A 25,283-nucleotide genomic window follows, 5' to 3' on the forward strand; every position below is an offset into this window, starting at 1 on the left:
TGTGTGCTCCCCACCTGTGGGACCCTCCGTTATTGAGAGGGTCTCACTGACTGCAGGTGACAGTGAGTGTCAGTCAGTGCTGCTTCCTGAGTGGACAGTCTGATGTCACAGAAGTCTCATTTACTTGTAGTTATATCATATAGGAGGATAATAAGTATATAATACACTGCTGTATACCTACACAGAATGGGGAGATATATATACTTTCATACAGGAGGGGGATAATAAGTATATAATACACTGCTGTATACCTACACAAAATGGAGATATATATACACTCATACAGGAGGATAATAAGTATATAATACACTGCTGTATACCTACACAGAATGGGGATATATACACACTCATACAGGGGGATAATAAGTATATAATACACTGCTGTATACCTACACAGAATGGAGAGATATATACACACTCATACAGGAGGATAATAAGTATATAATACACTGCTGTATACCTACACAGAATGGAGAGATATATACACTCATACAGGAGGAGGATAATAAGTATATAATACACTGCTGTATACCTACACAGAATGGAGATATATACACATTCATACAGGAGGATAATAAGTATATAATACACTGCTGTATACCTACACAGAATGGAGATATGTACACACTCATACAGGAGTATAATAAGTATATAATACACTGCTGTATACCTACACAGAATGGAGATATATACACACTCATACAGGGGGATAATAAGTATATAATACACTGCTGTATACCTACACAGAATGGAGATATATATACACTCATACAGGAGGATAATAAGTATATAATACACTGCTGTATACCTACACAGAATGGGGATATATATATACACTCATACAGGAGGATAATAAGTATAGAATACACTGCTGTATACCTACACAGAATGGAGAGATATATACACACTCATACAGGAGGATAATAAGTATATAATACACTGCTGTATACCTACACAGAATGGAGAGATATATACACACTCATACAGGAGGAGGATAATAAGTATATAATACACTGCTGATCCCCTACACAGAATGGGGAGATATATACACTCATACAGGAGGATACAGCCGGGACAACTAAGGAGCAGACACACAGCCGGGACAACTAAGGAGGAGACCCACAGCTGGTACAACTAAGGAGGAGACCCCCAGCCGGGACAACTAAGGAGGAAACACACAGCCGGGACAACTAAGGAGGAAACACACAGCCGGGACAACTAAGGAGGAGACCCCCAGCCGGGACAACTTAGGAGCGGCTTGGTAAGAAGCATCTCATGGTCCTGGAGCGTCTACCAGTCTCCACACCTAACCCCAGTGACAGCCCTAAAAGCTGTGGAGAAGATGTGTATGGGGGAGGGGGACACAATCCTGCTGAAGGGTCTGCAAACCTGGTCAGGACCCCCAGGAAACGTCCGACCTCTGTAACTGCAAACACACTGCACCAAATAGGAACGTCTCTTCTTCTATTGTACAAATCCTTATTTCCTGATATAAAATGGTGACTTATTGTTTATAAATCTGGAATGTTCTATGGATTCTATAGTCTCTCCCCTGGAGGTAGGTGGGGTCCATCCTGACGCTCTCTGTCTCATTACAGGTTCTGCCAGGGCAGAGAATGATCGGCGTCCTGCAGATATCACAGGTGAGGAGGAGACCCCAGCTCGGGAACAACATGGAGGGGCCTCTCCCCATCGTATGGCTCCTATAGGGGTGTGTGTATGGGGGGGGGGGTCAGCGTCCTGCAGCATCGTATGGCTCCTATAGGTGTGTGTGTATGGGGGGGGGGGGGGGGTCAGCGTCCGGCAGCATGGTATGGCTCCTATAGGGGTGTGTGTGTGTATGGGGGGGGGGGGGGGAGCCAGCGTCCTGCAGCATCGTATGGCTCCTATAGGTGTGTGTGTATGGGGGGGGGGAGAGTCAGCGTCCTGCAGCATCGTATGGCTCCTATAGGGGTGTGTGTGTATGGGGGGGGGGGGGTCAGCGTCCTGCAGCATCGTATGGCTCCTATAGGGGTGTGTGTGTGTATGGGGGGGGGGGGGGGAGTCAGCATCCTGCAGCATCGTATGGCTCCTATAGGGGTGTGTGTATGTATGGGGGGGGGGGAGTCAGCGTCCTGCAGCATCGTATGGCTCCTATAGGGGGGTGTGTATGGGGGGGGGGGAGAGTCAGCGTCCTGCAGCATAGTATGGCTCCTATAGGGGTGTGTGTGTGTATGGGGGGGGGGGGGAGTCAGCGGCCCTGCAGCACCGTATGGCTCCTATAGGGGTGTGTGTGTATGGGGGGGGGGGAGTCAGCGTCCTGCAGCATCGTATGGCTCCTATAGGGGTGTGTGTATGGGGGGGGGGGAGTCAGCGGCCCTGCAGCATTGTATGGCTCCTATAGGTGTGTGTGTATGGGGGGGGGGGGGGGGTCAGTGGCCTGCAGCATCGTATGGCTCCTATTGGTGTGTGTGTATGGGGGTGGGGGGGGTCAGTGGCCTGCAGCATCGTATGGCTCCTATAGGTGTGTGTGTATGGGGGGGTGGGGTCAGTGGCCCTGCAGCATCGTATGGCTCCTATAGGTGTGTGTGTATGGGGGGGGGGGGGGGGTCCGTGGCCTGCAGCATCGTATGGCTCCTATAGGGGTGGGGGTGTATGGGGGGGGGGGGTCAGTGGCCCTGCAGCATCGTATGGCTCCTATAGGTGTGTGTGTATGGGGGGGGGGGGGTCAGCGTCCTGCAGCATCGTATGGCTCCTATAGGGGTGTGTGTGTGTATGGGGGGGGGTCAGCGTCCTGCAGCATTGTATGGCTCCTATAGGGGTGTGTGTGTGTATGGGGGGGGGGGGGAGTCAGCGTCCTGCAGCATCGTATGGCTCCAATAGGGGTGTGTGTATGTATCGGGGGGGGGAGTCAGCGTCCTGCAGCATCGTATTGCTCCTATAGGGGGGTGTGTGTATGGGAGGGGGCGGAGTCAGCGGCCCTGCAGCACCGTATGGCTCCTATAGGGGTGTGTGTGTGTGTGTGGGGGGGGGGGGGGTCAGCGTCCTGCAGCATAGTATGGCTCCTATAGGGGGGTGTGTGTATGGGAGGGGGCGGAGTCAGCATCCTGCAGCATCGTATAGCTCCTATAGGGGTGTGTATGGGGGGGGGGAGTCAGCGGCCCTGCAGCATCGTATGGCTCCTATAGGGGGGGGGGTGTCGGGGGGGATTTAGCGGCCCTGCAGCATCGTATGGCTCCTATAGGTGTGTGTGTATGGGGGGGGGGGGTCAGTGGCCTGCAGCATCGTATGGCTCCTATAGGTGTGTGTGTATGGGGGGGGGGGGAGTCAGCGGCCCTGCAGCACCGTATGGCTCCTATAGGGGTGTGTGTATGGGGGGGGGGAGTCAGCGGCCCTGCAGCATCGTATAGCTCCTATAGGTGTGTGTGTGTGTATGGGGGGGTGGGGTCAGTGGCCCTTCAGCATCGTATGGCTCCTATAGGGGTGTGTGTGTGTATGGGGGGGGGGGGGTCAGTGGCCCTGCAGCATCGTATGGCTCCTATAGGGGTGTGTGTGTGTGTATGGGTGGGGGGTCAGCGGCCCTGCAGCATCGTATGGCTCCTATAGGGGTGTGTATGGGGGGGGGGAGTCAGTGGCCCTGCAGCATCGTATGGCTCCTATAGGTGTGTGTGTATGGGGGGGGGGTCAGTGGCCCTGCAGCATCGTATGGCTCCTATAGGGGTGTGTGTGTATGGGGGGGGGGGGGGGAGTCAGCGGGCCTGCAGCATCGTATGGCTCCTATAGGGGTTGTGTGTATGGGGGGGGGGAGTCAGCGGGCCTGCAGCATCGTATGGCTCCTATAGGGGTGTGTGTATGGGGGGGGGGAGTCAGCGGGCCTGCAGCATCGTATGGCTCCTATAGGGGTGTGTGTATTTGGGGGGTCAGCGGCCTTGCAGCATCGTTTGGCTCCTATAGGGGTATGTGTGTGGGGGGGGGGGGGTCAGCGACCCTGCAGCATCGTATGGCTCCTAAAGGGGGGTGTGTATGGGGGGGGGAGTCAGCGGCCCTGCAGCACCGTATGGCTCCTATAGGGGTGTGTGTATTTGGGGTGTCAGCGACCCTGCAGCACCGTATGGCTCCTATAGGGGTGTGTGTATTTGGGGGGTCAGCGGCCCTGCAGCATCGTATGGCTCCTATAGGGGTGTGTGTATTTGGGGGGTCAGCGGCCCTGCAGCATCGTATGGCACCTATAGGTGTGGGGGGGGGGCAGTGGCCCTGCTGCATCGTATACCTCCTATAGGTGTGTGTGTGGGGGGAGCAGTGGCCCTGCAGCATCGTATGGCTCCTATAGGTGTGTGTGTGTGTGGGGGGGGTCAGCGGCCCTGCAGCATTGTATGGCTCCTATAGGTGTGTGTGTGGGGGGGGCAGCGGCCCTGCAGCGTCGTATGGCTCCTATAGGTGGGGGGGGGCAGCGGCCCTGCAGCATTGTATGCCTCCTATAGGTGTGGGGGGGGGGCAGCGACCCTGCAGCATCGTATGCCTCCTAAAGGTGTGTGGGGAGTTAGCGGCCCTGCAGCATCGTATGCCTCCTATAGGTGTGGGGGGGGGGGGGCAGCGGCCCTGCAGCATCGTATGCCTCCTAAAGGTGTGTGGGGAGTTAGCGGCCCTGCAGCATCGTATGGCTCCTATAGGTGTGTGTGGGGGGGGGGGGTCAGCGGCCCTGCAGCATTGTATGCCTCCTATAGGTGTGGGGGGGGGGGGGCAGCGGCCCTGCAGCATCGTATGCCTCCTAAAGGTGTGTGGGGAGTTAGCGGCCCTGCAGCATCGTTTGGCTCCTATAGGTGACTGCACAGACATCTTGCCACCCCTCTGTTTTCCAGCCACCATGTCAGGACCCCTAAGTGAGAAGAGTCCGGTGTCTGGCCTCACCCTTAGCCTCCTCACCTCCCACAACGACCTCCTGTCTTCCAAGAGCCGCCAGATCTATGCCCACACCGACCTACAGAGCGCCATGGGGCTAGTGAGCGCAGAGCTGGGCGGTGGGGCCCCATCAGACCGCACCAATCCAAAATGGCTGAAGGAAGGCCAGAACCATCTGCGTAAGGCAGCCGAGCATGAGAAGGAGGATCAGAACTGCAACCCGCAGCCGGAATGCATCAACAAAGACTGGAGCAACCACAACCAAGAGAAGGAGGAGCTGGAGGTGACGGCCCTGAACTGCGTCAACCGCAGCAGCGGCGCCCACTCCCCCCCGCTGCTGATCCAGGACGGAGAGGACGAGGACGATGACCTGACCCCGGCCCAGAGCGAGGTCACCGATCCCATCACCACCGAGACCTCTGAGCACAGCTCCGAGATGCTGCAGGACAACGGGAGGGGCCGAGAGACCACTGGCCGCAGCGCTAGCCTCCTCTTCGGGATGAGGAACACTGGAGGGAGCGACGAGGACTCCAGCTGGGCCACCCTGTCCCAAGGAAGCCCCTCCTATGGCTCCCCCGACGACACAGGTGGGTCAGGGTGGTCCCGCTTCTGGGGAGGGGGTTGGGGGTGGTCCTGGTTCTGGGGAGGGGGTTGGGGTTGGGAGTGGTGTAGTCCAGGGTGGTCCTGGTTCTGGGGAGGGGTCTGGGGGCATGCAGTCCAGGGTGGTCCCGTTTCTGGGGAAAGGGTTGGGGGTCACACAGTCTGGGGTGGTTTTGGTTCTGGGTTGGGGGTCACTGGTCACGCAGTCTGGGGTGGTCCCAATTCTGAGATGGGTGTTGAGGGTCAGACAGTCTGTGGTGGTCTAGGCTCTGGGGAGGGGGTTTGGGGTCACGCAGTCCGGGATGGTCTTGATTCTTGGGAGGGGGGTCGGGGGTCACGCAGTCCAGGGTAGTCCTGGTTTTGGAGAGAGGGTCGAGGGTCACTCAGTCCGGGATGGTCCTGGTTCTGGGGAGGGGTCGGGGGTCACGCAGTCTGGCGTGGTCCCGATTCTGGGAAGGGGGTTGGGGGCCACACAGTCTGGGGCTGTCCTGGTTCTGGGAAAGAGGTTGGGGGGTCACATAGTCTGATGTGGTCCTTGTTCTGGGGAGGGGTCGGGGGTCACACAGTCTGGGGCGGTTCTGGTTCTGGGGAGGAGATCGGGGTCACGCAGTCTGGGGTGGTTCTGGGGAGGGGGTCGGGGGTCACGCAGTCTGGGGCGGTCCTGGTTCTGGGGAGGGCGTCGGGGGTCACGCAGTCTGGTGTGGTCCTGGTTCTGGGGAGGGGTTCGGGGATCACACAGTCTGGTGTGGTCCTGGTTCTGGGGAGGGGGTAACGCAGTCTGGGCCGCTTCTGGTTCTGGGGTGGAGGTCGGGGGTCACACAGTCTGGGGTGGTTCTGGTTCTGAGAAGGGGGTTGGGGGTCACGCAGTCTGGGGTTGTCATTGTTTTGGGGAGGGGGTCAGGGGTCACGCAGTCTGGGGTGGTCCTGGTTCTGGGGAGGGGTTGGGGGTCACGCAGTCTGGGGTGGTCCTGGTTCTGGGGAGGGGTTGGGGGTCACGCGGTCTGGGGTGGTCCTGGTTCTGGGGAGGGGGGAGGGGGTCACGCAGTCTTGGGCAGTCCTTGTTCTGGGGAGGGGTCGGGGGTCACGCAGTCTGGGGTTGTCCTTGTTCTGGGGAGGGGTCGGGGGTCACGCAGTCTGGGGTTGTCCTTGTTTCTGGGGAGGGGTTGGGGGTCACGCAGTCTGGGGTTGTCCTTGTTCTGGGGAGGGGTTGGGGGGTCACGCAGTCTGGGTTGTCCTTGTTCTGGGGAGGGGTTGGGGGTCACGCAGTCTGGGGTTGTCCTTGTTCTGGGGAGGGGTTGGGGGTCACGCAGTCTGGGGTTGTCCTTGTTCTGGGGAGGGGTTGGGGGTCACGCAGTCTGGGGTTGTCCTTGTTCTGGGGAGGGGTTGGGGGTCACGCAGTCTGGGGTTGTCCTTGTTCTGGGGAGGGGTTGGGGGGGTCACGCAGTCTGGGGTTGTCCTTGTTCTGGGGAGGGGTCGGGGGTCACGCAGTTTTGGGCGCTCCTGATTCTGGCTGATTATACCTCCTTGTTCTCCACAGATTGCTTTTGGCCCCGGAACCCTGTGGACGCGGACTCGGACCTGCCCTCGGGGTGGGTGCGGGTGCAGGACACCTCAGGGACATACTACTGGCACGTGCCCACCGGCACCACACAATGGGAGCCCCCCTCAGATCTGGGCGGTGGGGAGCCAAAGATGTACTCGCCCTCCACCGAGCACACGCCCACAGAGGAGGAGGAAGAGGAGGTATGCCCCTGAACACCCCCTGTACACCCCCTGTGCCCTGTACGGTGTGCAGAGATATAATGCCTCTTCTTGTTTCCATGGAGATCTCACAGGAGGAGATGGCGGAGTACAGCGAGGAGGTGACCTTCCACATCAACAGCCTGAGCCTGAGGTGGGAGGGCACAGTGTATCCACGTGTAGGGGTCGCCCCCTGGTGGGTGGGGCACACAGTGTACATTGTATCCATGGGTTGTGGTCGTCCCCTGGTGGGTGGGGCACACAGTGTATATTGTATCCATGGGTTGTGGTCGTCCCCTGGTGGGAGGGCACACAGTGTATATTGTATCCATGGGTTGGCATCGCCCCCGGTGGCTGGGGCACACATTGTATATTGTATGCATGGGTAGGGGTGGCCCCCTGGCGGGTGGGGCACACAATATTGTATCCATGGGTAGGGGTCGCCCCCTGGCGGGAGGGCACACAATCTATATTGTATCCATGGGTAGGGGTCGCCCCCTGATGGGTGGGGCGCACAGTGTATATTGTATCCATGGGTAGGGGTCGCCCCCTGGTGGGTGGGGCGCACAGTGTATATTGTATCCATGGGTTGGGGTCACCCCCTGGTGGGTGGGGCACACAGTGTAAATTGTATTCATGTGTAGGGGTCGCCCCCTGGTGGGAGGGCACACAGTGTATATTGTATCCATGGGTTGGGATCGCCCCCGGTGGGAGGGCACACAGTGTATATTGTATCCATGGGTTGTGGTCGCCCCCTGGTGGGAGGGCACACAGTGTATATTGTATCCATGGGTTGTGGTCGCCCCCTGGTGGGAGGGCACACAGTGGATATTGTATCCATGTGTAGGGGTCGCCCCCTGGTGGCTGGGGCACACATTGTATATTGTATCCATGGGTAGGGGTCGCCCCCTGGCGGGAGGGCACACAATCTATATTGTATCCATGGGTAGGGGTCGCTCCCTGATGGGTGGGGCACACAGTGTATATTGTATTCATGGGTTGGGGTCGCCCCTTGGTGGGAGGACACACAGTGTATATTGTATCCATGGGTTGGGGTCGCCCCCTGGTGGGTGGGGCACACAGTGTAAATTGTATTCATGTGTAGGGGTCGCCCCCTGGTGGGTGGGGCACACAATCTATATTGCATCCATGGGTTGGGGTTGCCCCCGGTGGGAGGGCACACAGTGTATATTGTATTTATGTGTGGGGGTCGCCCCCTGGTGGGTGCGGCACACAGTGTACATTGTATCAATGGGTTGGGGTCGCCCCCCTGGTGGGTGGGGCACACAGTGTATATTGTATCCATGGGTTGGGGTCTCCCCCTGGTGGGTGGGGCACACAGTGTATATTGTATCCATGCGTTGGGGTCGCCCTCCTGGTGGGTGGGGCACACATTGTATATTATAGCCATGGGAAGAGGTCGCCCCCTGGTGGGATGGCACACAGTGTATGTTATATGTGTTCTACCTGCTCTTTCTATTCCACAGCTCTGGTCAGTCATCAGAAGAGGAGCAGGGGCCACTGACCTGTGACCCGGGGCACCAGGTATGTTGGTCACTGCTGCTGCGGCACTCACCCATTATATCTATATCATAAAAATGAAAGTCTGTCTGTCCCGTATTGCCTTCCAAACGCCTGAACAGTTTGACCCCAAATTTGGCCCACAGATACATTGGGTGCCCGGGAAGGTTATTGCGAAGATCCCGTCCCCGCCAGATGTACAGAAGGGGAGGGGGAGGGGGAAGAGCGGCGCCCCATAGAGATGAATGGGAAAATCGCCTCACTGCAAACACAGGTGATATAATTAGCTGCAGCTGCCCAGCAGTAATGGCAGTTGGAGCCTTAGCAACCAATAGGATTACTGCTTTCATTTTCACAGGGAGCTGGAATCTGAATGGTTGCTAGGGAAGCTGCCTCACAACATCCACAGAAATAACTGGTAGACCACCGACTCCAACTATACAGTACATGTATACAGGACCCCCTACTCCATCTATACAGTACATGTATACAGGGCCCCCTACTCCATCTATACAGTACATGTATACAGGGCCCCCTACTCCATCTTTACAGTACATGTATACAGGAGCCCCTACTCCATCTATACAGTACATGTATACAGGAGCCCCTACTCCATCTATACAGTACTTGTATACAGGACCCCCTACTCCATCTATACAGGACATGTATACAGGACCCCCTACTCAATCTATAAAGTACATGTATACAGGACCCCCCTACTCCATCTATACAGTACATGTATACAGGGCCGTATTACCAGCTGCTGCTGCCCTAAGCGCTAAACCTGAGGACACCCCATCCTCACTCACCAATTAGCATCAGGATTGGTAGGTAATAGCTCCACACGACACATTTAACACCGCCACACCAGGCCTGACCAATACCGACATACTGTGACTGGATAACACTGTCATACCACACCTGACCAATACCACCATACTGTGACTGGATAACACTGCCATACCAGAAACGTAGGAGGACACTCACCATAAAACTTGACTTTTATTATGGTTACATTAAAAGCAATCCATTTTGTTCAGGCGGCCAAGACGCCAGCACCATGCGGTGAATCCACGTGACAGCCGTTTCGCGAGCTTCACCATACCCCCCTCGAAAAGACACCAGATTTTCTGGCAAGTCTGAACAGGAGGGTACTGCCCCTCTGCAAGGTGCTACCCTACGCACCAGACCATGGGTGCCTAATGGTAAATACAACCCTGCAGGTATACAGGACACTACAGGTATATAGGACCCCAAAACTATACACTACAGGTGCACGGGACCTCCACCAACTATATACTACAGGTATACAGGACCCCAAACTTTACACTACAGGTATACAGGAACTCCACCAACTATATACTACAGGTATATAGGACCCCAAACTATACACTACTGGTATACAGGACCTCAAAACTATACACTACAGGTATACAGGACCTCCACCAACTCTATACTACAGATATACAGCACCTTTACGAACTCTATACTACAGGTATACAGAACCCTCAAACTATGCACTACAGGTATACAGGACCTCCACCAACTCTATACTACAGTTATACAGGATCCTCAAACTATGCACTACAGGTATACAGGTGGCACTGGCGTCCTAACAAACGGCATGTTGTGGTATTACACCATGGGGAAATATAGATGTAATGGGTGAGTGCCGCAAGTCTCCTTATTTATAGTATTTGTAGATGGCCTATACTTCATTTGTTGAGCACCGCTGCTTCTGTCTTACTGCCCGCTCATGCAATAGATTCCTCCCCTGGTCGTGTTGTGTGGTTTCCCCTTTACCCCCGGGTCGTGTTATGTGGTCTCCTCCCCCTCCCCGGGTCGTGTTGTGTGGTCTCCTCCCCCTCCCCGGGTCGTGTTGTGTGGTCTCCTCCCCCTCCCCGGGTCGTGTTGTGTGGTCTCCTCACCCTCCCCGGGTTGTGTTGTGTGGTCTCCTCTTTCTCCACAGGTCGTGTTGTGTGGTCTCCTCTTCCCCCTCCTCCCTAGGTTGTGTTGTGTGGTCTCCTCCTCCTCCCTGGTTCATGTTGTGTGGTCTCCTCCCCTGGTCATGTTGTGTGGTCTCCTCCTCCTCCCCGGGTCATGTTGTGTGGTCTCCTCCTCCTCCCCGGGTCATGTTGTGTGGTCTCCTCCCCGGGTCATGTTGTGTGGTCTCCTCCTCCTCCTCCTCCCCGGGTCATGTTGTGTGGTCTCCTCCCCAGGTCGTGTTGTGTGGTCTCCTCTTTCTCCACAGGTCGTGTTGTGTGGTCTCCTCTTCCTCCCTGGGTTGTGTTGTGTGGTCTCCTCCTTCTCCATAGGTCGTGTTGTATGGTCTCCTCTTCTTCCTCCCCTCCGGGTCGTGTTATGTGGTCTTCTCGTCCCCGGGTCGTATTGTGTGGTCTCCTCCCCCTCCCCGGGTCATGTACTGTGGTCTCCTCCTCCACCTCCTTGGGTCGTATTGTGTGGTCTCCTCTTTCTCCACAGGTTGTGTTGTGTTGCCTCCTCTTCCTCCTCTTCCCCGGGTCGTGTTGTGTGGTCTTCTCCTCCTCCTCCTCCCTGGGTCGTGTTGTGTGGTCTCCTCTTCCTCTCCGGGTCGTGTTGTGTGGTCTCCTCTTCCTCCTCTTTCTCGGTTCGTGTTGTGTGGTCTCCTCCTCCTCCCTGGGTCGTGTTGTGTGGTCTCCTCTTCCTCTCCGGGTCGTGTTGTGTGGTCTCCTTCCCCTCCCCTGGTCTTGTTGTGTGGTCTCCTCCCCCTTCCCGAGTCATGTTGTGTGGTCTCCTCTTCCTCCCCGGGTTTTGTTGTGTGGTCTCCTCCTTCACTACAGGTCGTGTTATATGGTCTCCTCTTCCTCCTCCCCTCTGGGTTGTGTTATGTGGTCTCCTCCCCCTCCTCAGGTTATGTACTGTGGTCTTCTCCTCCTCGTCCTCCCCTGATCATGTTGTGTGGTCTCCTCTTTTTCCCTGGGTCGTGTTGTGTGGTCTCCTCCTTCTCCACAGGTCGTGTTGTATGGTCTCCTCTTCTTCCTCCCCTCCGGGTCGTGTTATGTGGTCTCCTCCTCGTCCCCGGGTCGTATTGTGTGGTCTCCTCCACCTCCCCGGGTCGTATTGTGTGGTCTTCTCTTTCTCCACAGGTTGTGTGGCCTCCTCTTCCTCCTCCTCCCCAGGTCGTGTTGTTTGGTCTCCTCTTTCTCAACAGGTTGTGTTGTCTTCTCTTCCTCCTCCTCCCCGGGTCGTGTTGTATGGTCTCCTCCTCCTCCTCCTCCTCCCTGGGTCGTGTTGTGTGGTCTCCTCCTCCTCCCCAGGTCGTGTTGTGTGGTCTCCTCCCCCTCCCCTGGTCGTGTTGTGTGGTCTCCTCCCCCTCCCCTGGTCGTGTTGTGTGGTCTCCTCTTCCTCCCCGGGTCATGTGTGGGCTTCTCTTCCTCCCCGGGTCGTGTGGTCTTCTCCTCCTCCTCTTCCCTGGATGGTGTTGTGTCGGCTCCTCCCTGGTTGTGTTGTGTGGTCTCCTCGTCCTCTTCCTCCTCCTGCCTGGGTCATGTTGTGGGGTCGTCTCTTCCTCCATGTGTCATGTTGTCCCCCACCCACCTCCTCCTGAGGGTGTCCCCCCACACACACACTTCTCCTCTTCAGGTCTCTATTTTGATCTTCCCGCCGTCACCACCATCTTCTCCTGTGAGGGTCTCTATATTGGTCTCCCCGCACCATCTCCTCCTCTGTGGGTTTCTGTATTGGTCCCCCTCCTCATCCCTTCCTCTGAGGGTCTCTATTTTGGTCCCCACCCCATCTCCTCCTCTGAGGGTCTCTATATTGGTCCCCGCCCCATCTCTTCCTCTTAAGGTTTCTATATTGGTCCCCGCTGTCTCCTCATCTAAGGGTCTCTATATTGGTCCCCGCTGTCTCCTCATCTGAGGGTCTCTATATTGGTCCCCGCCCCATCTCCTCCTCTTAAGGTCTCTATATTGGTCCCCGCTGTCTCCTCATCTAAGGGTCTCTATATTGGTCCCCGCCATCTCCTCCTCTGAGGGTCTCTATATTGGTCCCCTCTGTCTCCTCATCTAAGGGTCTCTATATTGGTCCCCGCTGTCTCCTCATCTGAGGGTCTCTATATTGGTCCCTGCCATCTCCTCCTCTGAGGGTCTCTATATTGGTCCCCACCCCATCTCCTCCACTGAGGGTCTCTATATTGGTCCCCGCTCCATCTCCTCCTGTGCGGGTCTCTATATTGGTCCCCGTCCCATCTCCTCCTCTGAGGGTTTCTATATTGGTCCCCGCCCGCCATCTCCTCCTCTGAGGGTCTCTATATTGGTCCCCGTCCCATCTCCTCCTCTGAAGGTCTCTATATTGGTCCCCACCCCATCTCCTCCTCTTAAGGTCTCTATATTGGTCCCCATCCCATCTCCTCCTCTGAGGGTTTCTATATTGGTCCCTGTCCCATCTCCTCCTCTGAGGGTCTCTATATTGGTCCCCACCCCATCTCCTCCTCTTAAGGTCTCTATATTGGTCCCCGCCCCATCTCCTCCTTTTATGGTCTCTATATTGGTCCCTGTCCCATCTTCTCCTCCTGAGGGTCTCTATATTGGTCCCCATCCCATCTCCTCCTCTAAGGGTCTCTATATTGGTCCCCGTCCCATCTCCTCCTCTGAGGGTCTCTATATTGGTCCCCATCCCATCTCCTCCTCTAAGGGTCTCTATATTGGTCCCCGTCCCATCTCCTCCTCTGAGGGTCTCTATATTGGTCCCCGCCCCATCCCATCTCCTCCTCTGAGGGTCTCTATATTGGTCCTCGCCCCATCTCCTCCTCTTTAGGTCTCTATATTGGTCTCCGTCCCATCTCTTCCTCTTAAGGTCTCTATATTGGTCCCCGCTGTCTTCTTATCTGAGGGTCTCTATATTGGTCCCCCCTACCCCATCTCCTCCTCCGAGGGTTTCTATATTGGTCCCTGCCATCTCCTCCTCGGAGGGTCTCTATATTGGTCTCCCCCCACCATCTCCTCCTCTGAGGGTTTCTGTATTGGTCTCCCACCCAATCTCTTTCTCGGAGGGTCTCTATATTGGTCCCCCCCCCCACCCCATCTCTTCTTCTGAGGGTCTCTATATTGGTCCCTGCCATCTCCTCCTCTGAGGGTCTCTATATTGGTCTCCCCCACCATCTCCTCCTCTGAGAGTCTCTATATTGGTCCCCACTGTTTCCTCATCTGAGGGTCTCTATATTGGTCCCCCCCACCCCATCTCTTCCTCTGAGGGTCTCTATATTGGTCTCCCCCACCATCTCCTCCTCTGAGGGTCTCCATATTGGTCCCCACTGTTTCCTCATCTGAGGGTCTCTATATTGGTCCCCCCCACCCCATCTCTTCCTCTGAGGGTCTCTATATTGGTCCCCGCCCCATCTCCTCCTCTTTAGGTCTCTATATTGGTCTCCGTCCCATCTCTTCCTCTTAAGGTCTCTATATTGGTCCCCGCTGTCTTCTTATCTGAGGGTCTCTATATTGGTCCCCCCTACCCCATCTCCTCCTCCGAGGGTTTCTATATTGGTCCCTGCCATCTCCTCCTCGGAGGGTCTCTATATTGGTCTCCCCCCACCATCTCCTCCTCTGAGGGTTTCTGTATTGGTCTCCCACCCAATCTCTTTCTCGGAGGGTCTCTATATTGGTCCCCACCACCCCATCTCTTCTTCTGAGGGTCTCTATATTGGTCCCTGCCATCTCCTCCTCTGAGGGTCTCTATATTGGTCTCCCCCACCATCTCCTCCTCTGAGGGTCTCTATATTGGTCCCCACTGTTTCCTCATCTGAGGGTCTCTATATTGGTCCCCCCCCCACCCCAACTCTTCCTCTGAGGGTCTCTATATTGGTCTCCCCCACCATCTCCTCCTCTGAGGGTCTCCATATTGGTCCCCACTGTTTCCTCATCTGAGGGTCTCTATATTGGTCCCCCCCCACCCCATCTCTTCCTCTGAGGGTCTCTATATTGGTCCCTGCCATCTCCTCCTCGGAGGGTCTCTATATTGGTCTCCCCCCACCATCTCCTCCTCTGAGGGTTTCTGTATTGGTCTCCCACCCAATCTCTTTCTCGGAGGGTTACTATATTGGTCCCCCCCACCCCATCTCTTCTTCTGAGGGTCTCTATATTGGTCCCCCCCCACCCCATCTCTTCCTCTGAGGGTCTCTATATTGGTCCCTGCCATCTCCTCCTCGGAGGGTCTCTATATTGGTCTCCCCCCACCATCTTCTCCTCTGAGGGTTTCTGTATTGGTCTCCCACCCAATCTCTTTCTCAGAGGGTTACTATATTGGTCCCCCCCACCCCATCTCTTCTTCTGAGGGTCTCTATATTGGTCCCTGCCATCTCCTCCTCTGAAGGTCTCCTGGTCTGTTGCAGAGATTCCCAGTTTGCTCGCTCGGTTGGGTAGAGATGACAGAGGAGGACCTGGCCCCGGGCCGGAGCAGTGTGGCCGTGAATAGCTGCATCCGACAATTGTCTCTTCATAACCAGAGCCTGACGCAGGTACGTGTGCTTATCGGCGCCCCCCACCTTAGGTCTGATACTACTGACTATGGGACAGGAACACTCAGTACAGCAGCACAGGGACAGGGACACACAGAGGACAGCAGCACAGGGACAGGAACACACAGAGGACAGCAGCACAGGGACAGGGACACACAGAGGACAGCAGCACAGGGACAGGGACACACAGAGTACAGCAGCACAGGGACAGGGACACACAGAGTACAGCAGCACAGGGACAGGGACACACAGAGTACAGCAGCACAGGGACAGGGACACACAGAGGACAGCAGCACAGGGACACACAGAGGACAGCAGCACAGGGACACACAGAGGACAGCAGCACAGGGACACACAGAGGACAGCAGGACATGGACACACAGAGGACAGCAGCACAGGGACACACAGAGGACAGCGGGACAGGGACACACAGAGGACAGCAGCACAGGGACACACAGAGGACAGCAGCACAGGGACACACAGAGGACAGCAGCACAGGGACACACAGAGGACAGCAGCACAGGGACACACAGAGGACAGCAGCACAGGGACACACAGAGGACAGCAGGGCAGGGACACACAGAGGACATCGGGACAGGGACACACAGAGGACAGCGGCACAGGGACACACAGAGGACAGCAGCACAGGGACAGGGACACACAGAGGACAGCAGCACAGGGACACACAGAGGACAGCAGCACAGGGACACACAGAGGACAGCAGCACAGGGACACACAGAGGACAGCAGCACAGGGACACACAGAGGACAGCAGCACAGGGACACACAGAGGACAGCAGCACAGGGACACACAGAGGACAGCAGCACAGGGACACACAGAGGACAGCAGCACAGGGACACACAGAGGACAGCAGCACAGGGACACACAGAGGACAGCAGCACAGGGACACACAGAGGACAGCAGCACAGGGACACACAGAGGACAGCAGCACAGGGACACACAGAGGACAGCAGCACAGGGACACACAGAGGACAGCAGCACAGGGACACACAGAGGACAGCAGCACAGGGACACACAGAGGACAGCAGCACAGGGACACACAGAGGACTGCAGCACAGGGACACACAGAGGACAGCAGCACAGGGACACACAGAGGACAGCAGCACAGGGACACACAGAGGACAGCAGCACAGGGACACACAGAGGACAGCAGGACAGGGACGCACAGAGGACAGCAGGACAGGAACACACAGAGGACAGCAGCACAGGGACACACAGAGGACAGCAGCACAGGGACACACAGAGGACAGCAGCACAGGGACACACAGAGGACAGCGGGGCAGGGACACACAGAGGACATCGGGACAGGGACACACAGAGGACAGCGGCACAGGGACACACAGAGGACAGCGGCACAGGGACAGGGACACACAGAGGACAGCAGCACAGGGACACACAGAGGACAGCAGCACAGGGACACACAGAGGACAGCAGCACAGGGACACACAGAGGACAGCAGCACAGGGACACACAGAGGACAGCAGCACAGGGACACACAGAGGACAGCAGCACAGGGACACACAGAGGACAGCAGCACAGGGACACACAGAGGACAGCAGCACAGGGACACACAGAGGACAGCAGCACAGGGACACACAGAGGACAGCAGCACAGGGACACACAGAGGACAGCAGCACAGGGACAGGAACGCACAGAGGACAGCAGCACAGGGACAGGAACGCACAGAGGACAGCAGCACAGGGACAGGAACGCACAGAGGACAGCAGCACAGGGACGCACAGGACAGCAGCATAGGGACACACAGAGGACAGCATCACAGGGACAGGGACACACAGGACAGCAGCACAGGGACACACAGAGGACAGCAGGACAGTGACGCACAGAGGACAGCAGCACAGGGACAGGAACACACAGAGGACAGCAGCACAGGGACAGGAACACACAGAGGACAGCAGCACAGGGACAGGAACACACAGAGGACAGCAGCACAGGGACAGTGACACACAGAGGACAGCAGCACAGGGACAGTGACACACAGAGGACAGCAGCACAGGGACAGTGACACAGAGGACAGCAGCACAGGGACAGGAACACACAGAGGACAGCAGGACAGTGACACACAGAGGACAGCAGCACAGGGACAGGAACACACAGAGGACAGCAGCACAGGGACAGGAACACACAGAGGACAGCAGCACAGGGACACAGAGGACTGTAGCACAGGGACAGGGACACACAGAGGACTGTAGCACATGGACAGGGACACACAGAGGACAGCAGCACAGGGACACACAGAGGACAGCAGCACAGGGACACATAGAGGACAGCAGCACAGGGACACATAGAGGACAGCAGCACAGGGACACACAGAGGACAGCAGCACAGGGACACACAGAGGACAGCAGCACAGGGACACACAGAGGACAGCAGCACAGGGACAGGGACAAACAGAGGACAGCAGCACAGGGACAGGGACAAACAGAGGACAGCAGCACAGGGACAGGGACACACAGAGGACAGCAGCACAGGGACACACAGAGGACTGTAGCACAGGGACAGGGACACACAGAGGACTGTAGCACAGGGACAGGGACACACAGAGGACAGCAGCACAGGGACACACAGAGGACTGTAGCACAGGGACAGGGACACACAGAGGACTGTAGCACAGGGACACACAGAGGACAGCAGCACAGGGACACACAGAGGACAGCAGCACAGGGACACACAGAGGACAGCAGCACAGGGACAGGGACACACAGAGGACAGCAGCACAGGGACACACAGAGGACAGCAGCACAGGGACAGGGACACACAGAGGACAGCAGCACAGGGACAGGAACGCACAGAGGACAGCAGCACAGGGACAGTGACACAGAGGACAGCAGCACAGGGACAGGAACACACAGAGGACAGCAGCACAGGAACACACAGAGGACAGCAGGACAGTGACACACAGGACAGCAGCACAGGGACAGGAACACACAGAGGACAGCAGCACAGGGACAGGAACACACAGAGGACAGCAGCACAGGGACAGGAACACACAGGACAGCAGCACAGGGACACAGAGGACTGTAGCACAGGGACAGGGACACACAGAGGACAGCAGCACAGGGACAGGGACACACAGAGGACAGCAGCACAGGGACACACAGAGGACAGCAGCACAGGGACACACAGAGGGACAGGGACACACAGAGGACAGCAGCACAGGGACAGGGACACACAGAGGACAGCAGCACAGGGACAGGGACACAGAGGACAGCAGCACAGGGACAGGGACACACAGAGGACAGCAGCACAGGGACAGAAACACACAGAGGACAGCAGCACAGGGACACACAGAGGACTGTAGCACAGGGACAGGGACACACAGAGGACTGTAGCACAGGGACAGGGACACACAGAGGACAGCAGCACAGGGACACACAGAGGACTGTAGCACAGGGACAGGGACACACAGAGGACTGTAGCACAGGGACACACAGAGGACAGCAGCACAGGGACACACAGAGGACAGCAGCACAGGGACACACAGAGGACAGCAGCACAGGGACAGGGACACACAGAGGACAGCAGCACAGGGACAGGGACACACAGAGGACAGCAGCATAGGGACAGGGACACACAGAGGACACAGGGACAGGGACACACAGAGGACAGCAGCCCAGGGACAGGAACACACAGAGGACAGCGGGACAGGGACACACAGAGGACAGCAGCCCAGGGACAGGGACACACAGAGGGGACAGGGACACACAGAGGACAGCAGCCCAGGGACAGGGACACACAGAGGACAGCAGCCCAGGGACAGGGACACACAGAGGACAGCAGCCCAGGGACAGGGACACACAGAGGACAGCAGCCCAGGGACAGGGACACACAGAGGACAGCAGCCCAGGGACACACAGAGGACAGCAGCACAGGGACAGGCACTGGTACACACAGTACAGCAGCACAGGGACAGGGACTGGATACAGCTGGTACAGCACACTCAGGAACTCTGGAACAATTACTCCGCAGGGTAAGGACAGGTTACAGTATAGGGGGCAGGGGCCGGTGATTATTGCCCCCTGTATCTGGTGACCCCTATAGGAGGTGTAATAACTCTTGGTGTCTCCCTGCAGGGTAAGGACAGGTTACAGTATAGGGGCAGGGGCTGGTGACCCCTATAGGAGGTGTAATAACTCTTGGTGTCTCCCTGCAGGGTAAGGACAGGTTACAGTATAGGGGCAGGGGCTGGTGACCCCTATAGGAGGTGTAATAACTCTTGGTGTCTCCCTGCAGGGTAAGGACAGGTTACAGTATAGGGGCAGGGGCTGGTGACCCCTATAGGAGGTGTAATAACTCTTGGTGTCCCCCCGCAGGGTAAGGACAGGTTACAGTATAGGGGCAGGGGCTGGTGACCCCTATAGGAGGTGTAATAACTCTTGGTGTCCTCCTGCAGGGTAAGGACAGGTTACAGTATAGGGGCAGGGGCTGGTGACCCCTATAGGAGGTGTAATAACTCTTGGTGTCCTCCTGCAGGGTAAGGACAGGTTACAGTATAGGGGCACACAGAGGACAGCAGCACAGGGACAGGAACACACAGAGGACAGCAGCACAGGTACAGGAACACACAGAGGACAGCAGCACAGGGACACAGAGGACTGTAGCACAGGGACAGGGACACACAGAGGACAGCAGCACAGGGACACACAGAGGACTGTAGCACAGGGACACACAGAGGACAGCAGCACAGGGACACACAGAGGACAGCAGCACAGGGACACACAGAGGACAGCAGCACAGGGACAGGGACACACAGAGGACAGCAGCACAGGGACAGGGACACACAGAGGACAGCAGCACAGGGACAGGGACACACAGAGGACAGCAGCACAGGGACAGGGACACACAGAGGACAGCAGCACAGGGACAGAAACACACAGAGGACAGCAGCACAGGGACACACAGAGGACTGTAGCACAGGGACAGGGACACACAGGACTGTAGCACAGGGACAGGGACACACAGAGGACAGCAGCACAGGGACACACAGAGGACTGTAGCACAGGGACAGGGACACACAGAGGACTGTAGCACAGGGACACACAGAGGACAGCAGCACAGGGACACACAGAGGACAGCAGCACAGGGACACACAGAGGACAGCAGCACAGGGACAGGGACACACAGAGGACAGCAGCCCAGGGACAGGAACACACAGAGGACAGCGGGACAGGGACACACAGAGGACAGCAGCCCAGGGACAGGGACACACAGAGGGGACAGGGACACACAGAGGACAGCAGCCCAGGGACAGGGACACACAGAGGACAGCAGCCCAGGGACAGGGACACACAGAGGACAGCAGCCCAGGGACACACAGAGGACAGCAGCACAGGGACACACAGAGGACAGCAGCACAGGGACAGGCACTGGTACACACAGTACAGCAGCACAGGGACAGGGACTGGATACAGCTGGTACAGCACACTCAGGAACTCTGGAACAATTACTCCGCAGGGTAAGGACAGGTTACAGTATAGGGGGCAGGGGCCGGTGATTATTGCCCCCTGTATCTGGTGACCCCTATAGGAGGTGTAATAACTTTTGGTGTCCTCCTGCAGGGTAAGGACAGGTTACAGTATAGGGGCAGGGGCTGGTGACCCCTATAGGAGGTGTAATAACTCTTGGTGTCTCCCTGCAGGGTAAGGACAGGTTACAGTATAGGGGCAGGGGCTGGTGACCCCTATAGGAGGTGTAATAACTCTTGGTGTCCCCCCCGCAGGGTAAGGACAGGTTACAGTATAGGGGCAGGGGCTGGTGACCCCTATAGGAGGTGTAATAACTCTTGGTGTCTCCCTGCAGGGTAAGGACAGGTTACAGTATAGGGGGCAGGGGCTGGTGACCCCTATAGGAGGTGTAATAACTCTTGGTGTCCTCCCGCAGGGTAAGGACAGGTTACAGTATAGGGGTAGGGTCGGTGACCCCTATAGGAGGTGTAATAACTCTTGGTGTCCTCCCGCAGGGTAAGGACAGGTTACAGTATAGGGGCAGGGGCTGGTGACCCCTATAGGAGGTGTAATAACTCTTGGTGTCCTCCCGCAGGGTAAGGACAGGTTACAGTATAGGGGCTGGGGCTGGTGACCCCTATAGGAGGTGTAATAACTCTTGGTGTCTCCCTGCAGGGTAAGGACAGGTTACAGTATAGGGGCAGGGGCTGGTGACCCCTATAGGAGGTGTAATAACTCTTGGTGTCTCCCTGCAGGGTAAGGACAGGTTACAGTATAGGGGCAGGGGCTGGTGACCCCTATAGGAGGTGTAATAACTCTTGGTGTCTCCCTGCAGGGTAAGGACAGGTTACAGTATAGGGGCAGGGGCTGGTGACCCCTATAGGAGGTGTAATAACTCTTGGTGTCCTCCCGCAGGGTAAGGACAGGTTACAGTATAGGGGTAGGGTCGGTGACCCCTATAGGAGGTGTAATAACTCTTGGTGTCCCCCTGCAGGGTAAGGACATGCTGCTTGTTCTGGATGAGGACTCTCTGAAGCTCTACGACTCCTCCGGGCAGACACTACTGCACTCACAGCCCATTGTCAGCATCCGGGTGTGGGGTGTGGGCAGAGATGACGGCAGGTGAGGCCCCCAGACCCCAGATTTCCTGTAATCCCTTACTGATCGGCTCTTCTCTTATTACTCATCATCTTTCCTTCTCCTTTTTATTTTACTGCTGCTGGACACAGAGAGAGGTATAGTATTTATATAGTGTATAGTATATATAGTGTGTATAGGAGGTATAGTGTATATACAGTGTGTATATGATGTGTAGTGTGTATAGGAGGTATAGTGTGTATAGGAGGTATAGTATATATAGTGTGGATAGGAGGTATAGTATATATAGTGTGGATAGGAGGTATAGTATTGTAGTGTATGACAAAATATGTACGTGTAGTGTATGATGTGTGTGTGTGTAGTGTATGACACGTTACATAGTTACATAGTTAATACAGTTTAAAAAAGATACATGTCCATCAAGTTCAACCAAGGAGGGGATGGATACAGGGAAGGGGGAGGGGGTGATAGGTTCTATACATACAGGGAAGGGGGAGGGGTGATAGGCTCTATACATACAGAGAAGGGGGAGGGGTGATAGGCTCTATACATACAGGGAAGGGGGGGGGGTGATAGGTTCTATACATACAGGGAAGGGGGAGGGGGTGATAGGTTCTATACATACAGGGAAGGGGGAGGGGGTGATAGGCTCTATACATACAGGGGAGGGGGAGGGGTGATAGGTTCTATACATACAGGGAAGGGGGAGGGTCGATAGGTTCTATACATATGCATTTATATTATTTTGGTCTAAGAACTTATCTCTCCTGTTGTGAAGCCTCTACTGTTGTTGCTGTGACCAAATCCTGTGGTGACTGTTCCACAGCTTCACAGTTCTCATGGTAAAGAAGGCTTCTCGCCTCCGGAGGTTGAACCTTTTTTTCTCCGGGCGGAGGCAGCGCCCTCTTGTCCCTCCGGGTGGAGGCAGCGCCCCCTTGTCTCTCCAGGCGGAGGCAGCGCCCCCTTGTCTCTGGGTGGAGGCAGCGCCCCCTTGTCTCTCCAGGTGGAGGCAGCGCCCCCTTGTCCCTCCGGGTGGAGGCAGCGCCCCCTTGTCTCTCCAGGCGGAGGCAGCGCCCCCTTGTCTCTGGGTGGAGGCAGCGCCCCCTTGTCTCTCCAGGCGGAGGTAGTGCCCCCTTGTCTCTCCAGGTGGAGGCAGCGCCCCCTTGTCTCTCCGGGCAGAGGCAGCGCCCCCTTGTCTCTCCAGGTGGAGGCAGCGCCCCCTTGTCTCTCCAGGTGGAGGCAGTGCCCCCTTGTCTCTCCGGGTGGAGGCAGCGCCCCCTTGTCTCTCCAGGCGGATGCAGCGCCCCCTTGTCTCTCCAGGCGGAGGCAGCGCCCCCTTGTCTCTCCAGGCGGAAGCAACGCCCCCTTGTCTCTCCAGGCGGAGGCAGTGCCCCCTTGTCTCTCCGGGTGGAGGCAGCGCCCCCTTGTCTCTCCGGGTGGAGGCAGCGCCCCCTTGTCTCTCCAGGCGGAGGCAGCGCCCCCTTGTCTCTCCGGGCGGAGGCAGCGCCCCCTTGTCTCTCCAGGCGGAGGCAGCGCCCCCTTGTCTCTCCAGGCGGAGGCAGCGCCCCCTTGTCTCTCCGGGCGGAGGCAGCGCCCCCTTGTCTCTCCAGGCGGAGCCAGCGCCCCCTTGTCTCTCCGGGCGGAGGCAGCGCCCCCTTGTCTCTCCGGGCGGAGGCAGCGCCCCCTTGTCTCTCCGGGCGGAGGCAGCGCCCCCTTGTCTCTCCGGGCGGAGGCAGCGCCCCCTTGTCTCTCCGGGCGGAGGCAGCGCCCCCTTGTCTCTCCGGGCGGAGGCAGCGCCCCCTTGTCTCTCCGGGCGGAGGCAGCGCCCCCTTGTCTCTCCGGGCGGAGGCAGCGACCCCTTGTCTCTCCGGGCGGAGGCAGCGCCCCCTTGTCTCTCCGGGCGGAGGCAGCGCCCCCTTGTCTCTCCGGGCGGAGGCCGCGCCCCCTTGTCTCTCCGGGCGGAGGCAGCGCCCCCTTGTCTCTCCGGGCGGAGGCAGCGCCCCCTTGTCTCTCTGGGTGGAGGCAGCGCCCCCTTGTCTCTCCAGGCGGAGGCAGTGCCCCCTTGTCTCCAGGTGGAGGCAGCGCCCCCTTGTCTCTCTGGGTGGAGGCAGCGCCCCCTTGTCTCTCCGGGTGGAGGCAGCGCCCCCCTTGTCTCTCCGGGTGGAGGCAGCGCCCCCTTGTCTCTCCGGGTGGAGGCAGTGCCCCCTTGTCTCCAGGTGGAGGCAGCGCCCCCTTGTCTCTCCGGGCGGAGGCAGCGCCCCCTTGTCTCTCCGGGTGGAGGCAGCGCCCCCTTGTCTCTCCAGGTGGAGGCAGCGCCCCCTTGTCTCTCCAGGCGGAGGCAGCGCCCCCTTGTCTCTCTGGGTGGAGGCAGCGCCCCCTTGTCTCTCCAGGTGGAGGCAGCGCCCTCTTGTCCTTTGAGGGGGTTTTACCTGGAACATCTTCCCCCCATATTTCCTGTAGGGGCCCCCATTATATATGTAAATACATTAATCATCTCCCCTTAAACGTCTCTTCTCCAGACTAAACACATGTAATTCTATTATCTCTCCTCATAACTAAGATGCTCCATTCCCCTTATTAGTTTAGTGGCCGTCTTTGTTCCCTCTCCAGCTCTAGAACGTCCTTTTTATGAATCGGGTTCCAAAACTGGACGGCGACTCCAGATGAGGCCGCACCAAAGCTTTATAGGGGGGTAATATTATATCCCTGTCCCGTGAGTCCAGGCCGGGTATATACATGACAATATCCTGCCGGCCTTACAAGCAGCTGCCTGACATTGTGCTGTTCTGTAGTCTATTATCTACAAGTACAACCAGATCCTTCTCCATCAGCGACTGCACCATGCTGCAGGTTATTACTCCCCCCAGGACATAGGATGCTGCAGGTTATTACTCCCCCAGGACATAGAATGCTGCAGGTTATTACTCCCCCCAGGACATATGATGCTGCAGGTTATTACTCCCCCCAGGACATAGGATACTGCAGGTTATTACTCCCCCCAGGACATAGGATGCTGCAGGTTATTACTCCCCCAGGACATAGGAGGCTGCAGGTTATTACTCCCCCCAGGACATAGGATGCTGCAGGTTATTACTCCCCCCAGGACATAAGATGCTGCAGGTTATTACTCCCCCCAGGACATAGGATACTGCAGGTTATTACTCCCCCCAGGACATAGGATGCTGCAGGTTATTACTCCCCCCAGGACATAGGATGCTGCAGGTTATTACTCCCCCCAGGACATAGGATGCTGCAGGTTATTACTCCCCCCAGGACATAGGATGCTGCAGGTTATTACTCCCTCCCAGGACATAAGATGCTGCAGGTTATTACTTCCCCCAGGACATAGGATGCTGCAGGTTATTACTCCCCCCAGGACTTAGGATGCTGCAGGTTATTACTCCCCCATGACATAGGATGCTGCAGGTTATTACTCCCCCCAGGACATAGGATGCTGCAGGTTATTACTC

The 25,283-nt window shown here is 56.9% G+C and overlaps 1 protein-coding gene across 1 annotated transcript in view; it reads left to right on the forward strand.

The window, feature by feature from the left end:
- The window catches only part of APBB1 (amyloid beta precursor protein binding family B member 1), a 65,747-nt gene that overhangs the window by 12,132 nt on the left and 28,332 nt on the right, over positions 1–25,283 (forward strand). The window contains exons 2-8 of the mRNA XM_069969300.1: positions 1,599–1,643; positions 4,839–5,465; positions 7,016–7,221; positions 7,305–7,372; positions 8,706–8,763; positions 15,107–15,232; positions 21,710–21,837. Coding sequence (XP_069825401.1) covers positions 4,844–5,465; positions 7,016–7,221; positions 7,305–7,372; positions 8,706–8,763; positions 15,107–15,232; positions 21,710–21,837 — 1,208 coding nt within the window. The 5' untranslated portion in view covers positions 1,599–1,643; positions 4,839–4,843. The remainder of the gene's footprint in view (positions 1–1,598; positions 1,644–4,838; positions 5,466–7,015; positions 7,222–7,304; positions 7,373–8,705; positions 8,764–15,106; positions 15,233–21,709; positions 21,838–25,283) is intronic.

The sequence above is a fragment of the Dendropsophus ebraccatus genome, chromosome 5 (assembly GCF_027789765.1).
Source record: "Dendropsophus ebraccatus isolate aDenEbr1 chromosome 5, aDenEbr1.pat, whole genome shotgun sequence".
Taxonomy (NCBI): domain Eukaryota; kingdom Metazoa; phylum Chordata; class Amphibia; order Anura; family Hylidae; genus Dendropsophus; species Dendropsophus ebraccatus.